General features: G+C 58.8%; 1 protein-coding gene across 2 annotated transcripts; it reads left to right on the top strand.

Annotated features, from left to right (window-relative positions):
• The first annotated feature begins 818 nt into the window (after window positions 1-818).
• On the top strand, window positions 819-13211 carry Rasal3 (RAS protein activator like 3). 2 transcript variants are annotated; one of them, XM_013157030.3, is made up of 18 exons: window positions 819-943; window positions 1072-1412; window positions 3859-3989; window positions 4098-4176; window positions 4283-4344; window positions 4837-4907; window positions 5786-5912; window positions 5990-6088; window positions 6569-7108; window positions 7568-7712; window positions 7959-8103; window positions 9170-9406; window positions 9484-9685; window positions 9776-9894; window positions 11278-11659; window positions 12090-12250; window positions 12792-12855; window positions 12953-13211. In XM_013157030.3, the coding sequence occupies exons 1-18, from the start codon at window positions 918-920 to the stop codon at window positions 13094-13096; spliced, it is 3075 nt and encodes a 1024-aa protein (XP_013012484.1). In that variant the 5' UTR covers window positions 819-917; the 3' UTR covers window positions 13097-13211. The 2 variants fall into 2 exon arrangements, 1 of the variants encoding a protein (XP_013012484.1); XR_010040373.1 differs by having other exon boundaries at window positions 837-943; window positions 12076-12250; window positions 12953-13076.
• Window positions 13212-14156: the final 945 nt, after the last annotated feature.

Here is a 14156-nt window from a genome sequence, read left to right as displayed (position 1 = left end):
CCAGTTGAGCTGATCTAAGGTCAGTCATTCAATATTTCTTTGTCATTGTTGCATAGTATTCCACTGTAATAAAGACATCATGATAAAGATTTTAAAATCTATTCTTAGCCCTGTGTGGATGTGGGTGTGGTGGCTCATGCCTGTAATCCCAGCACTCGGGAGGCTGAGGCAGGAGGATTGTTGCGAGTTTGAGACCAGCCTGGGCTACATAGTGAGCTCAAAGCCAATCTGAACTGCGTAGAGACCCTGTCTCAAAAAGACAAAAAAAAAAAAAAGTCAATTCTTTAATGAAAAAAAATCCAGGCCTGGTGGCACACAGCTGTAATCCCAGCACTTGGGCTGCGGTAGGTGGATCCCTGTGAATCTGAAGCCAGCCTGGGCTACATTATGAATTCAAGGCCAGCCTAAACAACACAGTGAGACCCTGTCTCAAAAAAATAATAATAAAAAAAAATAAGAGTGTTGCTCCGCAGTCCAGGCTGGCCTTGAACTCATGAATGATCCTCCTGCCTCAGCCTCCCAAGTACTGAGGTGACAGGCATGTGTCACCGCGTCCAGTTTAAAACCATCTATTCCTTAAGGAGATCAGGCCAAACAGCTCTCCAACCTGGATAAACGCGACCAGCTGCACAGGAGAACTCTGGGTGCTCCGAACCTGGCCAGCACTAACTAGCATGTGACCCCTTTGCAGAAGACACAAGTCAGGCTCCAGGAGAAGCCCAGGTGTGGCCTCCGGGTCAGCGAGGGATTCTGGCCAGACCTTCGAGCCTGCCCCCTCTGCCACCTCCCCTCCACCCCACCCTGCATCCTGCCCCTGCAGTGCCCTTGCAGCCTGGCTGTGGGGTGGGGTAGGGCCGCTAGGGTCACGTGGAATTGGGCTCAGTGGGAGGAAGCCAGGCTGGTGCAGACGGCTGCGGATGCTGGGGCTGGCCAGGAAATCAAGGTAAGGGAGAGGAGGGTGCATGGCCCCAGAGGGGTTCCCTGGAGGCACAGCTGTGAGCAGAGAGGGGACAGAGCTGAGGACGGTCTGCGGCCAGACAGCAGGCACAGATGTCACCGTCTCGTCCCCAGGGTCACCTGCGCCATGGACTCACCGGCCCCGAGCCAGCTCTGCCAAGCCCAGTCCTCGGCCCCCTCTCTGCTGACCTCCTACCGCTGGCACCAGGGGGGCAGCGGGGAGAAGGCGGCCGGAGGCTTCCGCTGGGGCCGCCTGGCCGGCTGGGGAAGAGCGCTGAGCCACCAGGAGCCCATGGTGAGCAGCCAGCCGGCCCCCCGGTCGCTGTTCCGCCGGGTGCTCTCCGCACCCCCCAAAGAATCCCGGAGCGGTCGTCTGCGGCTCTCCAAGCCCCTCTGGAGTCGTTCCAAGAGCACAGCCCCGGAGCCGGAGCCCGAGCCAGAGCCGGAGGCCTCAGGTAGGCGCCCCAGACCCTGCACTGTGTGGGGGTGATGGGGGGGGGGCGCTGCACAGCCGGATGCTCCGAGTTTGTCTGCCCCAGGCTCATCGCCCTCTAGACACAGGAAGTTGTGGGGAGCACAGAAGCCCGGCAGGAAGTGGCGGAGGCCCAGTAGCCCTCTTCCTTCTTCCCCCTAAAGCGGGGTGCTGTGGGGAGAAGGGGTAGCCGGGAACCCCCATTGCAGCCTGCGAGAGGGACGGGGGACCTCTCACCACGCCACTGTGACTCGGGGTGGTGTCCAGATGCCCAGTGGCTCTTGGCTCCGACTGGTCCCTGCTGGGTCCGCAGGCCCAGACTCAGCCTCTCCTGCCTTCTGGCCTCAGAACTCAGTCTGTTCGCTCCCCTGAGCTCAGCTTCCCCACCAGTTTTTGTTTCCTTATTTTCTTTTGGAGACAAGGTCTTACTAGGTAGCCCAAGCAGGCCCTGAGCTCACAGAGATCCTCCTGCCTCAGCCTCCTGAGTTTGGAGAAAACAGGCGTGCACTACCATGCCCGGTTACCCTACCTGCTTGTTTGTTTGTTTGTTTGTTTGAGACAGGCTCTCTCTATGCAGCTCAGGTTGGCCTTGAGCTCACTTTGGAGCCCAGGCTGGTCTTGAACTCAAAACGATCCTCCTGCCTCAGCCTCCCGAGCACTGGGATGACAGGTGTGACAGCTACCACGCCAGGCTACCCCATCTGTTAAATGGTCCTGAAGCTCACTACGTCGAAAAAAGCATGTTCTCTCGTTAGTTCGTGTTCTTTTGGTCAGTGCATCTGGCAGGGCGCAGTGGAGCATATTTAATGTGTGCCAGTCTCTGGTTGATACCTAAGACATGACAGCCCTGCCCCACCGTGCTCGCGGGAGACAGAGTGACAATAGAAAAAAAAAGTCAACAGAAAATGACAGGAGAAGGCCACCATGGTGATGCACGCCTGTCACTCCAGCACTCTGGAGGCTGAGGCAGGAGGATCATTTTGAGTTCGAGACCAGCCTGGGCTCCAAAGTGAGCTCAAAGCCAGCCTGAGCTGCATAGAGACCTTGCCTCAGAGAGAAAGGACAGAATGGGTGCTCAGGGTCACGGAGCTGGATGTAGAAAGCGAATGGAGGCAACGCGGCTTCACACGCACAGCGCTGCGCCAGCCCAGAGCCAGGCGCGGTTCTGGTGACCCGTCCCCAAGGCGAGGTCATTTGCTGCCCCTAGCGGTAAGACTGGGGAACGCAGCGTCCTCGTGGGAGAGCTGCCTCTCTCGCCAGCTCACTTGTGCGTTTTGCTGGGGGACCGCTTAACCCGCTGCTGGGGATCGGGGTTCGCCCTCTGCGTGGCATCCAGAGACAGCTGTCTAATGTGAGCTGCCGCTTGTCTGATCGGTCCCCGCTCAGCGCTGCTGGTGCCCCCACTGTAAAACCCTCCCCCGCGTCCCCCAAACCATATTTCTCTCTGCAGGGACCTTCCCTTCTAGCCTCTGTAGCCTGGAGGCCTCCTTGTCCTTCCCTTTATTTTGCTGGGCCTTGCCCATCCCCTCCCAGGCTGACCTCGAACTTGTAGAGATCTTCCTGCCTCAGCCTCCCCAGTGCTGGGATGACAGGTGTGCATCCAGCCTCCTGTTTAAGACCTCAGGCCCCACTCCTCCTGGAGGGCCTCTTTGATTTAGGAAATTCTACTATTTCTCCAGAAAAAGACTGTTGCCTACCCTGAGGTTTTCTGTTCCTTTTTTAAACACTGACTGACACTTTCCACCTTTAGATTTAGTTGTTTAGGTAAGGAACCAAGGGTGTTGTCTGTGGTTTTGTTCATGTTTGTTTTTGTCTGTATTGAGGATTAAACCCAGGCCTTTGCACTGAGCTACATCCCCAGGATTTGATTTATTTACTTATTCGAGGCAAAGTCTTGGTAAACTGCCCAACCTTGGAGTCCTCCTGCCTCAGCCTCCCAGAGCTGCCCTGTTTATTGTCACTGTTGTTTCTTTGAGACATGGTCTCCCTATGTAGGCCAGGCAGGCCTTCAACACGCTGTGCAGTCCAGGCTGCCTCAAACTTGTGGTGATCCTCCTGCCTCTGCCTCCTGAGTCCTGGGATGACCCCCAGCGACCTGTCCTGCCATTTAGCATCTTGGACCGACCCAATGTCTTGCTTCAGAAAAAATGCTTGTGTCTGAGGCCCAGCTCAGTCCTCACCAACGGTGTGACCCTGAGCAAGTGACTCAAGGGTGACTGTGGCCCCTTGAGTGGCTTTTGGAGGAGTAAGAGGCACATGCAGTGCTGGGCGCGGAGCAGGTGGACGGTGGGGGCAAAGCTCGGACAGCAGCCGAGACTCATCCAGGGCCAGCAGTGATGGGGTTGCTGGATGGGGCACCTCAGAAGCCTTCCGATCAGAGATGGGAGGGAAGAGCCCGGAGGTCCCCCAGTAACCCCTCCTCTTCCCAGAGCCAGAGCTGGAGCCGGAGCCGCTGGGCCCCCAGATCCCCGAGGCCCCCACCCCGGATGTGCCTGTCTGGGACATCGGGGGCTTCACCCTGCTGGATGGAAAGCTGGTGCACATTAGAAGTGAAGAGGAGGTGTGAGGGGTTCGGGGCCCAGGGAGGGACGGGGACTCCACAGAGGTGGGCAGGGTCCCCACCTACCCCTCACCTTTCTGACCACCCCCTCCCACCCTCCCACAACAGGGTCCTCGACGACCCCGGGCGGGGAGCGCTAGCTCGGGAGGCAGCATACAAGCAGCTGTGGGAAATCTCAGGGACCCAGGTGAGTTTGGGATGCAGGAGGCTGGGGTGTTTGGGAACCTCTCAAGGTGGGGCAGAATCAAAGCTGACTTTAACCCCTTACCTCCCACCTCTGAACTCCCCCGCAGATCGAACCCCTGGAAAGACCGAGCCAGAGGCCGCTGGCTCCAGCCAGGTCCACAATGTTCGGGTGAGGCGGCCCAGTGGAAGCAGGGGGTGGAGGTGGGGGTGAGCAAGGGCCATCCGTGGTCCAGGCTGACCTGGGGCCGGCAGACCTTCTCTGGGCCGCTGTGTCCCTGATCTGCCAGAGCTCATGAGGAGACTCCCCGCTGGGGTCGGTTTACAAACAGTCGGTGGAGAATCCTTTACTGTTCAGGGCTTTATGGAAACGTGAGCTGGCTGGGCGTGGTGGCTCACACCTCTAATCCCAGCACTTGGGAAGCTGATGCAAGGCAATCCTGAGTTCAAGAGGCCAGTGTGAGCCTAGTAAAACCCTCCCTCAAAAAACAAAAAGAAAGGAGGAAGAAGAGGCCACAAGCTGGTGGCCCTCATTTACTGCTGCTGATGCAGCCTGAGCCTGGTCTGGCTCCCTAGGGACCAGCAGAGCCTTCCCCTCTCCCGGAAGGGAGGGGCTCAGGAAGGCGCCCAGATTTCTGACCACCTGGCACCCACTTTCCTCCAGGGCTTGCTCAAGAGACTGAAGGAGAAGAAAAAATCCAGGTCGGACCTGGGAGCCAGCGTCCCCCGGGATGGGTAAGGGCCTCTGAGAAGCTGCAGCTTGCCGTGGCCCTGCCAGGCACCCTTCCTCCCCCTCCCCTCCCCCTCCTCTCCTCCCCTCCCCCTCCCCTCCCCCTCCCCTCCCCCTCCCTTACCCTCCCTCCCCCCCCTCCTCCCCCTCCTCCTCCCCCTCCCTCCCCTCCTCCTCCCCCCAGGTGAAGCTGGGTCAGAAAGACCAGCACAGTGCCAGCCCGTTGCTGAAGGCTGGAAGAGAGCTCTGAACTGAGAACTTAGTCAACGCCCCGGCCTGGAAAGGCCAGAGAAGGATTCCTAGGAGGGATGGAAGTTACCCAGGCTGAGAGGCAATGGGAAAAGCATTCCAGGCAGAGGGAACAGCAGGCAATGCCTGAGAGGCTGAGAGGCACAAACACAAGAGTTCAGAAACTGAGGGGTGACATGGAGGGAGATGAGATCAAAAGTGGCAAGGGCTGGACTTTCCAAGTCCTATGGGGTCACCACAAAGAGCCGGGTTTGTTTTAAAAGCAGTAAGAGCAGGGCATGGTGGTGCACGCCTGTCATCCCAGCACTCTGGAAGGCTGGCTGAGGCAGGAGGATCACAAGTTCAAGCCCAGCCTGGGCAACTCAGTCACTTAGCCAGACCGTGTTTCTAAATAAAAAATAAAAAGCACCAGGCCTGCAGCAAGCTCAGTGTGAGGGCCGGCGATCCATCTGCTCCCCAGCCCCCTCCTACCCACAGGGCAGTCAGAGACCAGGGCATGGGGGTGCCTGAGACCAGGACAGAGGCGGGATCCCGTTTCGGAGCAAGTCCCTGGCTGTCCTCTACCTTCAGGCTGCGGGGCATGAGGAGGGCAGCGAAGGATGACCGTTTGTTTGCTCGCCCACCCCAAACCCAGGTCCCCCAGCACTCTGGGCTCTAGAGAATCGTTGGTCACCATCTCCGAGCTGGACCTCGATGCGGAGCGGGACGTGCGGGTCTGGCCGCTGCACCCCAGTCTCCTGGGGGAGCCCCACTGCTTCCAGGTACGTTTGGGCCACCCCGTCCCCTACAGTCGCATTCCGGATGCTCTGGCCTGACCCCCGATTCCTTGACTGGACAGGTGACGTGGGTGGGTGGGAGCCGATGCTTCTCCTGTCGCTCGGCGGCTGAGAGAGATCGCTGGATCGAGGACCTTCGTCGCCACTTCCAGCCGAGCCAGGTCATTGCCGGAGGTGGGGGAATAGAGACGCGGAGGCCCTGCCCACTGGCTCCCGGCTATGCACGGGCCTTAACCTTTACCCCTAAACACACTGCCCCACCTTTGCAACCACTTAGAGAGGCCCCTTCTGGTTTGGTTGTGTGTGTGTGTGTGTGTGTCTTTTTGAGACAGGGTCTCGCTATGCAGTCCAGGCTGGCCTCGAATTCGCAGTGATCCTCCTGCCTCAGCCTCCCGAGTGCTGGGATTACAAGCTTGTGCCACCACGTCCGGCTCTTCCGGGTTTTTTGTTTTGTGTTTTGGTTGGTTGGGGTTGGTTGATGTTTTGAGACAGGACTTTTGAGACGATCCTCCTGCCTCCGCCTCCCGAGCGCTTGGGATGAGTGGCGTGCGCTATCGCGCGCGGCAAGGCTGCATCCTTCTACCCCGGCGCCTGCCACGAGCCCCAAGTCCCCCGACGCTCCCGCTCCCTGTCCCCCGCAGGATACCGCCGAGCGCGAGGAGACGTGGCTGAGCGTGTGGGTGCACGAGGCCAAGGGGCTGCCCCGGCCGGCGGGGGCGCAGGGCGTGCGCGCCGAGCTCTGGCTGGACGGCTCGCTGCTGGCGCGCACGGCTGCGCGCTCCGGCCCGGGCCCGCTCTTCTGGGCCGAGCGCTTCCACTTCGAAGCGCTGCCGCCCGCCCGGCGCCTGTCGCTGCGGCTGCGCGGAGCCGGCCCGGCGGGCACAGCCCTGGGCCGCGCGGCGCTGGCGCTGGAGGAGGTGAGCGCCCCCCGCGCGCCCCCCGCCGGCCTGGAGCGCTGGTTCCCGCTGCGCGGGGCGCCGGCCGGGGCGGCGCTGCGGGCGCGGGTGCGGGCGCGCCGCCTGCGCGTGCTGCGGTCCGAGCGCTACAAGGAGCTGGCGGAGTTCCTGACCTTCCACTACGCGCGCCTGTGCGGGGCACTGGAGCCCGCGCTGCCCGCCCAGGCCAAGGAGGAGCTGGCGGCCGTCATGGTGCGCGTGCTGCGGGCCACCGGCCGGGCGCAGGTGCGGTGGGAGCCGGGATGGAGAGCCCTGGGGCGGGGAGGGGACGGGAGCAGGGTGGGGGGCAACGCCACCTGGAGGGCCGGGCTGCCTGGGGCGGGGCCTGAGCTACACCTGCGAGGGCGGGGCCGGCTGGGCGGGGCCTGAGCCACACCTGCGAGGGGCGGGACTACCAGGGGCGGGGCCTGAGCCACACCTGCGAGGGGCGGGGCTACCGGGCGGGGCCTGAGCTACACCTGCGAGGGGCGGGACTACCAGGGGCGGGGCCTGAGCCACACCTGCGAGAAGGGGGTAGGAGTTGAGCCTCCCTGCTAATGGCTTGCTTCGCTGCCATGGGAGGTGGAGGTTCTGGCCTCCGTTAAAATCCCCAGCCGGGAGAGCCAGACCCGAGTATCAGCAAGGAGGGCGGAGGGCCCAAACCTGTGCGCCAGGTGTGAAGGATGGGCCCCCTGCCCTAAGCAGGCATTGGTGACGGATCTGGGCACCGCGGAGCTGGCGCGGTGTGGAGGCCGTGAGGCGCTGCTGTTCCGAGAAAACACATTAGCCACCAAGGCCATTGACGAGTACATGAAGCTGGTGGCGCAGGATTACCTCCAGGAGACGCTGGGTGAGTTTGCGGAAGGGGGCTGGCATCAGAGTCCTGCTGGGTGGCACGTGGGATCCCAGAGGAGTTTAGGGTGCTCTAGGTAACCTTAAAAGCTGGAATCGGGTGGTAGCAGCTTTTAGAGTGCTGGGGGTCGGGTAATTAGAAATTTCTTAAGATGCTAGGGGCCTCTGGACTAAGTCAGGGATAGGGTTGGAGGCTGGATGTAGTGGCTTTTGTTTTGAACACTTTGGCTGCGCTGGGCTGCAGGGCAGGTCGTACGGCATCTCTGTGCTTCCACCGAAGACTGTGAGGTGGACCCCAGCAAGTGCCCTGCCTCGGAGCTGCCCAAGCACCAAGCCAGACTTCGGGACAGCTGTGAGGAGGTCTTTGAAACCATCGTCCACTCCTACGAGTGAGAATCAGGGGCCCAGCACCTGAGCCCACCCCTGCCTTTCAGCTGCTCTGCTAATCATGAGCACAGTGACCTCCCAGTTGGAGTTACCAGATAAAATACACGACACTCATTAACTATGGTTCTCGACTTGGGACATACTTATACTAAATATATATATATATATATATATATATATATTAATAGCTTATGTGAAAGCCAAGTCCAGCTGAGTGTCCTGATGTTGTATTTGCTATACCGGGGAATCCTAGCCTCAAAGCCATACCACCTGACCCCAACCAATCTGGGATCCAGTGCCTTGCCCTCTAACCAAGGGTTACCCCAACCTCAATTCCCTACCACTTTACCCTTAACTTTTAAGACTTTAATTCTATAACCTCTGCATCCAGATGATGCATACCCCTGACCCCATGACCTCTGACCGGAATGGACCATGTACTCCAAATCCAGGGCAATGGATCACAAGTCACCTGGGATTCCAGTCCCTGGGCTTTTTTTTTTTTTCCTGTCTTTTTGAGGCAGGGTTTTATTATGCAGTTCAGGTTCACCTTGAACTCATTTTGTAGCCCAGGCTGGCCTCGAATTCACAGCAATCCTCCTGCCTCAGCTTCTATATTTGCAAGCATTACATGCCCAGCTCCAATCCCTGGACCAGGTTAATTTACAAGCCAGTCTCATGACCTCTGACGCTCGATGACCCTGTATCTCTAACCCCATCCTACTTTATATGTACTCTGGCACCCCAGCCTCATATCCTCATATCACAACTTCTGTCCCCATGTGATCTTGTCTATAACCCCAAATAGAAGGGTACTGACTCCAGAAGTTGCCCTAATAACTACACTGTGAATCCTGACCCAGCGGGGTCTCACCCACATCCCCAAGATATCCAAGCCTGTCACCCCAGAAGTCCCAGGCCCTGGACCCCAGACCCTGGGTTCACTAAGAAACCTCCACAGGCTTCATGAATAGTTTTGTGGAGGGTCCTGGATAAGCCACATGACCATAATCATGGTGACCCTACATCCATAGCCACCTCCTCTGACCATTGCCTCTCCCGCCCCAGGTGGTTTCCGGCAGAGCTGGCTGCTGTGTTTTCAGGCTGGCGAGAAGCGTGCAAAGCATGTGGCTCCGAGGCACTGGGCCCCCGCCTGGTGTGTGCCTCCCTTTTCCTGCGGCTCCTGTGCCCGGCCATCCTGGCACCCAGCCTCTTCGGCCTGGCTCCGGAACACCCAGAGTCAAACCCAGCCCGCACCCTCACGCTGATCGCCAAAGTCATCCAGAATCTCGCCAACTGTGCCCCGTAGGTGTCAGGGCCCCTGCTGGGGGGGGGTGGCAGGTGCCTGACAGAGTGCACTGATCCATTGTGGCTCAACCTAGATTCGGTGAGAAAGAAGCCTACATGGGCTTCATGAATAGCTTTCTGGAGGATCACGGGCCAGCCATGCAGCGCTTCCTAGACCAGGTGGCCACGACTGACGTGGATGCCGCACCCAGCGGTTACCAGGGCAGCAGCGACCTGGCCTTCCAGCTGGCTGTCCTGCATGCCCAGCTCTGCACCATCTTCGCTGAGCTTGACCAGGTGTGGCCAGAGCACACAGCCCTGGACATGGGGTGGGAAGGCAAGGAGGCCCCCAGAGTCCCTCAGCATTCTCCTCGCGTGTGTTACCAGGCAACCCGTGACAGCTTGGAACCTCTGCCCACCATCCTACAAGCCATCGAGGAAGGCCGCCCTGTTCCTGTGTCTGTGCCAATGCGTCTCCCATCGCCCCCTTCCCAGGTCCACACCAGGTAACTTTGAGTCTGAGCCGGGTTGTGGTGGGTGGGAGCAGGGGTGGGGTTCAAATGGGGTCACAGGTGAAAATGGATCATGTCAGGAACCAGCGACACGATCACATTGGAGTCACTGTCAGAAACAGTGGAGGACAGTGGTGCACACCTGTCATCCCAGCTCTCGGGAGGCTGAGGCAGGAGGATCATTGCGAGTTTGAGACCAGCCTGGGCTACAGAGTGAGCTCCAGGCCAGCCTGAATTGCATAGCAGGACCCTGTCTCAAGAAGACAACAAAGATAGGGATTTAGCTCAGTGGCACAAGTGCCTCCCTGGCAAGTGCAAGGTCATGAGTTCAATCCCCGATACCAAAAAAGAAAAGTGTAGGACCAAGTCAGAGGCTGGAGTCAGGGTTATATGAGGAGTCCAGGAGTCACTTACATAGACCAAGGGCAGACAGTACCAGAGTCAGACTGAGTCATGTGAGAGGTTAGGCAGAGGTCAGCTCCGAGGTCAGAGGGAGAAAGTAACTTTGTCATCAGAGATGAAAGCTGTAATTCAGTCTGAGGTTGTGGATGGGTCAGATCGGGGCCTGGTTGAGACCCAAGATGGTTGAGATGTTATAAGGCAGCCCTGGTACATCAGCAGGAGGCTCACATGATAAGCAGAGGTCAGACCCAAGATAGATAGGGGCCAGGCATTATGGGCAGGGTCATATTTTCTTTTTTAACATTCTTAACACACACATATACATAGGTTGTTGCTTTCAGCTTTTCACGATAGTGAGATAAGTGACATTTACACATGTGTGTCTGATTTATTTCACTTATGAGTATGGTATCAAGTTGCATCCATTTACCTATAAAAGTCTCCATGGCTAAGTAGTACTCCATTGTATAAAATTACCACATCTAGGGTCATATTTTTCATATTTGGGGCCAGAAGTCTGGGGCCATATTCTTAGTTTGGTTTTGTTTTTGTTTGTTTGTTTTGAGACAAGGCCTCACTATATAGCCCAGGCTGGCCTCACACTCATGGTGATCCTCCTGCCTCAGTCTTCTGAGTGCGACTATTACAAGTGTGCGCCACCATGTCTGGCAAGGAACCTTATTCTGTCAGGGTTCAGGGACTCAGAGTCAGCCTGAGCTCAGGAGCTGGATGAAATGGGGCAGATTGGGATGGAAGAGGGCGACTCAGAGATCAAACCCAAAGTTAGAAGTCAGGGACAGGACTGGAGGGGGAGCAAAGGTCACACTGGGGTCAAGGGTCATAGAAAGGGTGGTATAGAAGCTGGGAGTCAAGGACAGGGTCTTGTCAAGGTCAGAGGTCAGAACCTGATGCCATCAGGGTCAAGGGTGGGGACGGGGTCACCTGGGGATCTGAGCTTTCCCATCCCTCCCCCAGCTTCTCCACAGGGGACAAGCCAGGCTTCCTGGCGCCCCGGGACCTCTCCAAACACAGCCCTCTCATCAAGAGCCAGTCCCTGCGCACCTTTCAAGGCGCTGGGAGCTGGGCCCGGCGGCAGGTGGAAGAGGAGCGACACCCACGGCGGACCCGGCCGGTGCAGCGCACACAAAGTGTCCCCACTGCCCGCCGCCACGCCTCCCTGGGGCCCCAGCCACGCCCCAAAGGCGCCATTAGATCGAGCCACCCGGCCCGTGGCAGGCCCTGGACCGGGGTCTCCACCTCACTGCCTCGGAAGCCATCGGTGCCCTGGCAGCGCCAGCTGGACCAGCCACCACGAGACCAAGAGCAAGTGCTGGGCACACGCCGGCCTATGGGCAAGGTGAGGTCTGGCCCAGGTGCACGCCTGGGGAGGGCTGGGAGCGGGGCTGGGAGTACAGAGGAAGGAGACAGAGAGAGGACGGAGGGCCAGGAAAAGCCGGGTTCAAGCTGGGTGTAGTGGTGCATGTCTGTCATCTAGCACTCAGGAGGCTGAGGCAGGAGGATCGCCGCGAGTTCAAGACCAGCCTGGGCTACAAAATGAGCTCAAGGCCAACCTGGACTATATAGTGAGACGCTGTCTCAAAAAACAAAACACTGGATTCAAATACCGCGTTTGCTGAGCCGCATGACCCTGGATATAGTCTAACTGGGGAACCTCAGGAGTGATGTCCCCCAGCTCAGCAGGCCGGTGGGAAGGCCAAGCGTGGAGGACTGGGAGGTCAGGGTCTCGGGACAGGATGGTTACCATGACGGCAGCTGTGTGTCCCCAGCTGGCAGAGCTGCAGGGTGAGGTGGCTGCGCTGCGCGAGGAGCAAAAGGCGCTGTCCCGCCTGGTGGAGTCTCTGAGCACTCACATCCGGGCCCTGACGGAGCAGCAGGAGAAGCTAAGGGGACAGCTGCGGGAGCTGGACGCCGGGCTCCGCGCTGCAGGGTGAGCGGCTCTCCACTAGCTCCGCCCCCATCATGACGCGCACCAATGAGCTGTACCCCCGTAGTGACCACGCCCCCAGAGGACCCGCCCCTCCAGAGGCCCCACCCTTCAGGCCCCTCCGTTCCATCAGCCCCAGGCTGAAGCCCATCTCAGGGTGGGTGCTCCCCTACCAAGTCAAGAGCCCTCCCAGCACTGGCCAAACTCCCCACACCTGCGCCCAAGGGTTGAAAGAGTTGTCTGTTTTGGAGAAGGGGAGGGCTGAGACAGCGTCTCGCTGGTCTCACTAGGTCGCCCAGGCTGGCCTTGAAATTTTTCGGAGATCCTCCTGCCTCAGCCTCCCAAGTGCTTATAAGCCTAAGCCACTTCTCCCAACTTGATGGTTCCTTGCCTGTTAAACACTCTGATGCGACTTTTCTACAGATTTATTTAGGCCCCGCCCTCCCTCTAAGCCCCGCCCTCTGGATCCCTGCCAGTCTATCTTGGACCTGAAAGGTACTTCAGCCTCCTCCGACTTTACCTGTTTTATCTCTGACCCCCTCAGAACCTCGGAGCTGGATCCAGCAGTCGGTCTTCCCAGTGCTGAAGGCCATAGGTTGAAAAGTCTGGTGAGACTCTGGCCAGAGCCCTAGGCAGGGCAGGGAGGTGGGGGAGCCAAAGTGGGGGGCCTTTCCTGGCTCCAAACACACCGGGCTGCCTCCCCAGGAGCGCCGCCTGACCAAGATGGAGCACACCCAGGCCCAGCTGAAGGACTCAGTCCACGACCTGCAGCTGGTTCTGAGGACGCCGGGGTCCCTGAGCCAGCCCCTGCCTCTCCAAGCACCCTGCGTCAATGGAGACACCACCTGAGCCCCCCCAATCCCCCCCAGCGTGCCCCAGGAGCGGAGGCTCGGGGAGGGGGGTCTGACTCTGCCTTAGGCCAAGCAGGCCTGTGAAGCTGTGCAGTAAAATCTCGATTTCAGTATCCTTGGCGGTGTCTTTGCCCCTCAGTGCTCCTAATCAGAGCCCCCTCGCTACCCCTCATCCGCTCTCCCCAATTCTCCCCTCTGAGGAGGGAAACGGAAGCGGATTCTCAGCAGCCGTGTCCCTGCAGGGCACCCACTCTACAGCTTGCACAGCCTCGGCTGTAAAATGCATAGGAGACCCTGAGTGAAGGGCATTCAATAGAGGGAACTGACGGGCACCACCTGCTTCTCAGTGGAGCCCGGAGCCCACCACCCTGTCAACTGCCAGAGGAGAGACCTTTAGACCCCTAGTCTGCAGTCTGCTCCCTCTCGGCAGGGAGGACAGACGTGGGCCTGGGAAGCCGGTGGACGATGCGTGAGTACGTACCAAGATGACTGAGCCCTGCAGGAAAAGGCTGAACACAGGGGTCGGCACTTGAATCTGGTGCACGGTGGAGGGCACCACAGACCATGACTAGGTTAGCGTTCGACTGTTGTTCGATCTGATGAGTAGTTGGGTAGGGGGCTAACTGGGCTGCAAACGTCTGCCTAGAAGGCCTGGCTCCCGGCGGGAAACCAGTGTTGCAGTGGAATAAGATTGAAATGGAATACACAGCTGTAGATAGGTCTAGATCTGTTATAGGTGATGTGCATTGCTGAAGTCTTCTAATATTCAGAGCTGACAGACAGACAAGACCCCTGTCCTCACGTGGAAAGAACAAGGAAACGTCTAACTGATGGATGCCTGTAGGGATGGTTACCGGACTGGTGGATAAACAGGCGTCTACCTGGGTGCGGAGTGCTGGCAGGTGGATGGGATAGGGAGGGCTGTGCGGGTGGGTGGTAAGGGCTGCAGGGGTGGATGGTAAGTGGTGGACCCGATGGGTAGTGAGGGCGATTGAGCGTTCGGATGAATGGGTGGGAAGAGAGGTGGGTGGAGATGGGACGGCAGCAGGTCTGTGAGG

This window comes from Cavia porcellus, unplaced genomic scaffold (assembly GCF_034190915.1).
Source record: "Cavia porcellus strain 051 isolate PalLab524CR breed Dunkin Hartley unplaced genomic scaffold, mCavPor4.1 scaffold_17, whole genome shotgun sequence".
Taxonomy (NCBI): domain Eukaryota; kingdom Metazoa; phylum Chordata; class Mammalia; order Rodentia; family Caviidae; genus Cavia; species Cavia porcellus.
The sequence above is the reverse complement of the archived record's forward strand: the minus strand, read 5'-3'. Positions and strand labels throughout refer to the sequence as shown.

Excerpts from the sequence above, each read along its gene's own strand:
- Rasal3 (XM_013157030.3), top strand. The coding sequence starts at position 918 with ATGCTGGGGCTGGCCAGGAAATCAAG. Across the intron at positions 1,413-3,858 it reads GCCAGAGCCGGAGGCCTCAG|AGCCAGAGCTGGAGCCGGAG; the intron begins GTAGGCGCCCCA and ends TCCTCTTCCCAG. Across the intron at positions 8,104-9,169 it reads ACCATCGTCCACTCCTACGA|GTGGTTTCCGGCAGAGCTGG; the intron begins GTGAGAATCAGG and ends CTCCCGCCCCAG.